General features: G+C 30.7%; 1 protein-coding gene across 3 annotated transcripts; it reads right to left on the bottom strand.

Moving 5' to 3' along the window:
• Positions 1–190: 190 nt before the first annotated feature.
• On the bottom strand, positions 191–6,789 carry LOC100569104 (angiotensin-converting enzyme). Of its 3 annotated transcripts, none has more exons than XM_008190171.3 (8): positions 6,576–6,789; positions 3,483–3,714; positions 1,781–1,939; positions 1,610–1,709; positions 1,305–1,448; positions 947–1,138; positions 762–859; positions 191–556 (listed from the first exon to the last, which is right to left on the bottom strand). In XM_008190171.3, the coding sequence occupies exons 2-8, from the start codon at positions 3,702–3,704 to the stop codon at positions 206–208; spliced, it is 1,266 nt and encodes a 421-aa protein (XP_008188393.1). In that variant the 5' UTR covers positions 3,705–3,714; positions 6,576–6,789; the 3' UTR covers positions 191–205. The 3 variants fall into 3 exon arrangements, with proteins under 3 accessions (XP_008188393.1, XP_016664187.1, XP_016664185.1); XM_016808698.2 differs by having other exon boundaries at positions 3,483–3,711; XM_016808696.2 differs by lacking the exon at positions 6,576–6,789 and adding an exon at positions 5,423–5,544.
• Positions 6,790–8,498: the final 1,709 nt, after the last annotated feature.

The following is an 8,498-nucleotide window of genomic DNA, read 5'->3' as shown; positions in this document are numbered from 1 at the left end:
AAAGTATTATGTAATATTGTAATGTGTTTCATTTTGTTCTGCAAAACACACAAACATTAATGAATGTTCTGAGAAAAAAAATAATTTTTAATTTAAAAGCTTTTACCATTTGTTTCTTTTTTAGGTTAATATTTATGACTGATTAAATTTGTATAACTTTTAAAGCATTTAACTGATACACGTGTATAATAATGTTAAACAAAAGTTATAGTGTAATACTACAAAATATTACAATATTACAATACTCGTATATAATTGTACCTTCGTTAGCTCCTCCGTGGTATATGTAAGGCTGGTTTGCGTATTGCATGTAGTATTCGATGTGTCCCATCTCGTGGTGGAGAGTTATAAAATCTATAAAATTTACCGATGTGCATTCCTTGATTCTGAAGTCTTTAGAATCGCTAAAGTCCCAAGCTGATGCAAAGCATTCCATATCGACACCATTTGGCTTCTCAATAACAGATCTTTCCCAGAAAGTTGGGGTCATTGGACTCAAGTTTATGGACGTGTAAAACTCTTCGGCCATTTTAAACATTTTTTTCGGAGTGTACTTCTGAAATCGAAAAAAAAATACGATTATTTTCGGTTGCGTTGTGAAAACTTGGTCAGTATATTGTTTGGCATTTTATTAGATGATACGCCAGCTTAACAAAATAATAAATAGACCCAAGAAAAAAGCAGGGGAGGGGTGGTGTTATTTTTCTTAAAAAAAAAAACTAATTTGGGTTTATTAATTACACTGCAAACGAGTCTATTACCTGATCTATCATGGCTGAGGTGGGGTTTACATCGTCGGTGGTTGGATATGGTCGGGTAAAATCATTCAAATTTTCCCACGACTGCGCCCACATATTACCTAATAAGCATATACAGCGAATGTCACGGAGGTCATAGCGCATAAATGACTACATAATATTAGCAGTGGTCGTAGACTCAAATTTACCGAACAGTTGTGCTGGTATAAGTCCTTTTTTCGTGATCAGCGATTCACCGTATATCTCCCTAAGCTTACTACGCACGTAAGCATGTATTTGCAAGTATAGAGGCTTGATCTGATTCCATAAACATTCTATTCGCTGCCGAAAGTCGTCGACTTCGTAGTCTCGAATCCAATATTCTGCAGTATCCGTGTAATCTATAAAACGCGACAATATTTTATTACATAAACCATAATGTAGCGATGACGGCGAGGAACGCTCTTTATATGAATGAAAAAATTTCCAAAAATATTGGGAAAATAAAATCATAAGATTTAACGTATATGGGGGATTTGTACTGCTCTACACAATATTATACTCAACTGTTTAATCTGGCCGCTTCGTTGTTCAGTTTTACGTATTCCGGATACAAAGGTCGAATTTTTTTTCCCGTGGCCTCTCTCCATTGAACCCACATATATGTCAGTTCATTTACATCAGTACTATTAGCCAATATGTCAGTTATATCTTGAAGTAAAAAATAAAAAAAATAATAATAACACTAACCGTATACCAATTAACTTAAGACTAATTCGTTAGCACGCATATAAGTTATATGACATTATGACTAGCAGTAATATAAATAATAAATGATTGATGCTTCTATTATATACAAATACAATATGTACCTGGTTCAAAACTCAAAGTTCGATTTGAATTGGATTCACAATATTCTGGAATGGTGGCTTTGTCGTACAAACTTTGCATGGCATCAATGGTTTCCTCTAACTATAAAACATTACAAAGACTTATAATTTACAAACATTTATTTTTTTTTTATCAAAACGATGTGTGCATACTTTTTTCACTTTGTCTTCGGGTAAAGCATCTGTTCCTATGTCTGACATTAATTTGAATTGTCTTTTGATATTAGGATCTTTGTATGTTGTCCAAGGATATTTAACAGTTTCTTCCCACATACATTTTGAGAACTTGCTATATTCCAAGCTAATGGCAAGCTATTTAAATACAACAGTTGCATTAATTATAGTTAAGCGTGAATGTCGTTATCAATTCTATAATATGTCTAATTTCTTAATTTGACATAATGCTTAATCGCTAAAAATAATAATAATAAAAAACATCCTAGCAAAAAATAAAATAAATGAATATTATTTATTTTAAGATTTTTAAAGTAATATTTTACATACGTAGTTTACAACGTACATAAAATTATATTATTTTTGGTTATTAAAATTTAATTTCTAATTTTAAAAAAAAATGAAAATGGGTGGGGGTGGGGACATGCACGTGCCTTATCGTTGTCATAGAAGGCAAGTGAATTATCTGGTTTTTTGAGTGAGACTGAGGGGCGTTTATATTGAAGTAACTTTTTGGTTTCGTGCCACAAGCTCCCGTCTACAGAGGAGAGTGAGGTTAGTTTTTGTTCGTACATGTCAGCTTTGCTTTTAGTTAGACATTTTTTTAATGAATTTGCTAATTTATTATATGTACTTTTATGTGAGGGTAACCATGTGGTTTGGTAACGTGCTCTTGCTCTGCGCTTTTCGACTATTAATGAGCGGACTTGCTCAGACACAAAAGAGTATTTATGAGCTGAGTTCGTGGTGGTGTTTAGGGTGTTTGATTTAGAAGCCACTGATTGAATAAGGGTTGTTAAGTTGTCAACTGCATCGTCAATCTCCTGAGCAGATTTTAAGCTTATTTTTAGTTTAATTTCATCGGCTATGATGTTATGAAATTTAAGGCGATCAGTTGCTGCCGTAAAAAGTTTAGGACTAATAGTGCGTGTTTGCGGAGTGGCATCAATGTTGAGAATGATGGACGAATGGTCGGAGTACCTATCCTTTAAATCGTTTGTTGATTTCATAGATTCATTATTCCGTATTCGATATAAGACTTTTTCCAAATAACTTATTCTACCAATCGTAAACAAATGTAAAAATATACAATCATTTTAGTATCCAGGTATGGTCACATGGGGCATATAAGAGATATATGTACTTATAGTAATTTTTTCCTACCTAAATTCCTAAACCCTATTTCCTATCTATAGTCATCAATCAAGATCGAATCACAGATATATTTAAATTTTTCCGCATGTACCAACCATAGTAAATGAAAGGGAAGTACCTATACAGTCTCGTCACAAAAAAATAAATCAACAATGTAATTTTTACCATCGTAATCGTATTATACACTTTATGCTATATAGTTAAGTTAAACTATTGTCTATTATAGTTTATACAATAATTATAACATGTAGCTATAGGTATATTTTAATAAACGTTTCTTTTATAATTATCATAAATTCTAAGTTCCTGTAAAATTATAATATTTGATACTACAACTAATACCTTTTACCTAACAATAAAGTTTTTTTGTCACATTATTCTTTGACAAAACTTAAGTTGTAATAAGCAGGTTACAATATTAAGATAAACGTTTAATAATGTGTAATGTATAAGATACTATGTAGTGAACGTAGGTTAATTAAAGTATCATCAAAATTCAAAGTAAATTATAATAATATATAAGTACCTTTTTTGCAGCATTCTCGTCAGTCAAGTTTGTTGCCCAATTCCAGTCAGCAAGCGCGTATTGGTTTGCCCACTGGGCCATTTCGCGATTGGCGTTTTCCAAATATTTGGAAGCCTCAATTTCAGACCTGTGAGAGGAGTCTTCTATTCCTGCCGACAGGACTGGCCGCCAAACGACCGTAGCCGATAGACATAGTATGACACACAAATGATATAATTTCATCGTAATGCTGCTATAACACAATATTACAATAGAGTCACCTTCCAATTAACTGCATAAAATATAACAATACTAAATATATAATGATCAATCTTAAATTTTTTAAGAATTTTAATACTACGCCAATAGAACTAATTAAATCTGAACTTGAGACGCGCCTCTTCGAAGTCAGACAAGTCACGAAAGTCCTGCACAAGACTAGCAAGCATCCACTCCCGCTGTTCTTCGTCGATTTAGAACCCACCGATCACTCTAATCAAATCTTCCAATTATATTCCCTTCTGCACACAAAAATTAAGGTTTAAGAACCATACAAGCCTAAGTTAATTAGTCAATGTCAAAACTGCCAAGATTACCGCTACACCCGGGCATACTGTGGTTATTCAGCACGCTGCGTCCGATGCAGCGCGCATCATCCATCTTCTGATTGCACTAAGTCACCTGACTCCCCTGCCAAATGTGTACTATGCTCCGGAGATCATCCAGCCAAATACCGAGGTTGCAGCGTCTACAAGAAACTCCAGCGCCGGAAAACACCTACCACTAAAAGTAATACTTGGATGTACTTGGAAATGTACTTGGAAATACTTGGAATACTTCTGCTTGGACATATGGCCTACAGCTTTGGGGAAACGCAAAATAAACCAACATTAACAAAATCCAAACATTTCAAAACATTGCACTTCGCAAAATATTAAATGCCCCTCCCTATGTCTCTAACTACACTATACATACAGACCTTAAAATGCCTTCAGTTTCAGAAGAAGCTAAAGCATATTATAAACGTTTCCATCTCCGCGCTTTAACTCATCCCAATCCTCTTGTCAGAAATCTTGCTAATCCTACAATCCCTGGCGACCCTCCGAGATGGTTAAACCGGAAATGGTGTCGTGTTCTATTGGCACCCAATTTTAACTTTAATTAATATTAATTAAAAATTATAATAAAAAAAAAAGATAACTGAAAATATAAAAAGTTAAAAAATAAAATAGCAAATGAAAGTGTTACTAATGGGTGGCCGCATTTTTCAAGATTATCACGCTATGTATGTATATGTTATTAAGGATACAATGTATTTTTTTTAATAATTTGTATAAAATCTGTTTCACATCTTCTTATTGTGCCAAGTGGTATAGATTGTTGATTTCATAAAAAAAAAAAAGAACTTTAATAGCCCTAATTATTATTTACCCTTTTATTTATATGATTAAAAAAAAAAATAATAATTTGCAGTATTACGTTAATTTTATTATTTGTTTTTATTATGTAAGTTGATTGACTTCCATATATAAAAATAAAATAAAAACAAAATATTTAACCACAAGAGAAATATATAATATACCCAACACATATTCAAACACCTTTGACAATTCATATAATTTTAAAAATTTGGTCTCAATGAAAAACTATGAAAATATAGTCACATATAAAACAAATTTAATAAAAAATGAATTACCACAATGGGAAACAATAAAGAATATTATATTTAAGATATCCAATAATAAGAAAATAAATCCACCAACGTACAATCAAAATAACACTTTAAACAATACAATGACTTTTATCACGTTCACAATAAAAAAATAATTATAATAGCGTGTAACCACCAAAATAATATGTTACACAAATATATTCAAATATTATGAGTCTGTCAAAGCATTAAACATACACTATTTCAAAGACAATATTATAATATCTTATGATCTTTTCAAACTATATACATACAAAAATCAAAAAATCTTGACAATTTTAAACATAGGTACCACACCCACTAGAACAATCGTTGTTTAATTACGAAACAATGGCATGATAACCAATTTACGAGTATAGGAAACGATCATAATTTTGACACGTCATACTTGTAAACACAAACAAAAAAGCATACGTATATAATTCAGAGCCTAAATCTACTATGGTACCACATAAATATAATAATAATGAAACAAACTGGAGCCCTGCATCAACGATAAATTACAATACCAAATCCAATAAAATTATTACGACAATTATGCTTACTGAAAAACTATACCACAACAAAAAAACATCAAAAGAAAGCGTAATCAAAAATTATATAACATGACAATAAATAAAGTGGAATCACAATATATATACATATATTATACATACATATTACATTACATTATATTATATTTATCCTAACACAAACATAATAAATAAGTTTAGAAATGAAAAACTATAAAATTATGTACTTTTAAGAGCAAATTTTAATAATACGAAATTAAAACGACACGATAACAATTTAAGACCGTATAGAAATGTATACTCTACTAAAATACCACATTTAAAAACAGAAATATTAGAACTTTGTCCAACACAAACTAAACCATATTATTCAAAACAACCAAAATACAAATTCAAATTTAAATTCAATACACAGATAATTGTAGGAATAATATTCCAAACCATAAAACATTACATAAAAACCAATCATTTTAAATGGATACTTTATATCTAAACTTCAAGCTAGCAAAATTGATGATAACTAAACCAATACGGAAATACAACGTAAAATATAACAACTACCTTTACTTATAAATCATTACAAAATATCACAATACATAATACTCAATTAAATAATCAAACTATATATATACAACTAAAATTACTACTTTTCCAAACCTTTATTAATTATTAGTATAAACTTCTACTAAACATTATCATAAGAAATAAAAATATAATAAAAACCAAATAAAAGTCAAAACTTAAAACAAAAATTAACATTATTATATAATTCATTCATAACCGCATTAGACACTAACCTTTATATAGATAATATTTAATTAAATATGTAAAATAAATCAAACTAGATTTACTATTTTATTAAACCTTTATAAATGACTACAATATACTTACATACAAAAATCAAAAAATCTTGACAATTTTAAACGTAGGTACCACACCCACTAGAACAATCGTTGTTTAATTACGAAACAATGGCATGATAACCAATTTACGAGTATAGGAAACGTTCATAATTTTGACACGTCATACTTGTTAAACACAACAAAAAAAGCATACGTATATAATTCAGAGCCTAAATCTACTATGGTACCACATTAAAAATAATAATAATGAAACAAACTGGAGCCCTGCATCAACGATAAATTACAATACCAAATCCAATAAAATTATTACGACAATTATGCTTACTGAAAACTATACCACAACAAAAAACATCAAAAGAAAGCGTAATCAAAAATTATATAATATGACAATAAATAAAGTGGAATCACAATATATATACATATATTATACATACATATTACATTACATTATATTATATTTATCCTAACACAAACATAATAAATAAGTTTAGAAATGAAAAACTATAAAATTATGTACTTTTAAGAGCAAATTTTAATAATACGAAATTAAAACGACACGATAACAATTTAAGACCGTATAGAAATGTATACTCTACTAAAATACCACATTTAAACACAGAAATATTAGAACTTTGTCCAACACAAACTAAACCATATTATTCAAAACAACCATAATACAAATTCAAATTTAAATTCAATACACAGATAATTGTAGAAATAATATTCCAAACCATAAAACATTACATAAAAACCAATCATTTTAAATGGATACTTTATATCTAAACTTCAAGCTAGCAAAATTGATGATAACTAAACCAATACGGAAATACAACGTAAAATATAACAACTACCTTTACTTATGAATCATTACAAAATATCACAATACATAATACTTAATAACAGTACGCCAATCTATCAATAGGCAAAACCAAAAGTTGAACAGCAAAACCCAATGTCCCTTGGTGGAACTCTGAGATAAAAGAAACAATAAAAAACAAAAATAAAGCTCTAAAAAACATCCAAAACTCGTGGAAAATTTTAGACCATATAAAACTAAAGCAACTAAAGGCGATGACCAAATATCTTGTTAAAATTAGTAAAGAGAAATCATGGAAAACTTTTACTTTAAGCATTGCACCCAGAACCGACCCAAGCATAATCTGGAGAAAAGTTAGATCCCTAAGTGGACGTAGCAGAGAAAAACACACTCACCTAATCATTGAAAACACAAGTAGTATGAAATAGCCGGTTCTGGATACCCCCCGCTTCAACCCCCCTCCCGCCCTGTCATCATTCATGCTTCCCCCTCCCCCCACTCCCTCAGACAATATTGTGCTTCCAACCCCACTCCTCCCACCAGTACTACGTCACCATGCTTCCCTACGTCATCATGTTTCTTTCCCCTCCCTCTATACATACTATAGTATATACCTATATATACTAAAGTATATACTCTATACATATATATATATATATTATATATATATAGTAATATTATATACTGCACAACATAAGCTAATTTAATATGTCGATGCGTTGAAAAATTATATCGCATTCATCCCGCGCGATTGGCGGGAATGTGCATACGCGGCGTATTCAGCAGTGAAATCGACACTGTGGATTTCACTATCAATATTAAATATATATACATATATAATATAATATATATAATATACAGAATTTGGATATCCGCCGTCGCCAATGTTTTTCGCATCAGACGGTTTTCAGAGCCCGTCAGTGTTTAACGTCTTAATAACAGTTTTAGTCCTGCTCATATTTCCAAACGTTTATTTGTTAAATTTTGTGCGTGTAAAAATATCGTAAAAATGTTCGATTGTATCACGTGTGGAAAAGTTTTCACCCATAAAGGCGATCTAAACAGACATGCGAAAATCCACGATGGATCAACGATTTCATGTGGGATATGTGCATTGGCGCCCGGAGGGGGGGG

This window comes from Acyrthosiphon pisum, unplaced genomic scaffold (assembly GCF_005508785.2).
Source record: "Acyrthosiphon pisum isolate AL4f unplaced genomic scaffold, pea_aphid_22Mar2018_4r6ur Scaffold_21105;HRSCAF=23046, whole genome shotgun sequence".
NCBI classification, from domain to species: domain Eukaryota; kingdom Metazoa; phylum Arthropoda; class Insecta; order Hemiptera; family Aphididae; genus Acyrthosiphon; species Acyrthosiphon pisum.
Note: the sequence above shows the minus strand (reverse complement) of the source record. Positions and strands in the feature narration are given on the sequence as shown.

Coding starts and splice junctions, on each gene's coding strand:
- LOC100569104 (XM_008190171.3), bottom strand. CDS start 3,704: ATGAAATTATATCATTTGTGTGTCATACTATGTCTATCGGCTACGGTC. Junction 1,710..1,780: donor CCGAAGACAAAGTGAAAAAA/GTATGCACACAT, acceptor AATGTTTTATAG/TTAGAGGAAACCATTGATGC. Junction 1,449..1,609: donor AACTTTGAGTTTTGAACCAG/GTACATATTGTA, acceptor TTTTACTTCAAG/ATATAACTGACATATTGGCT.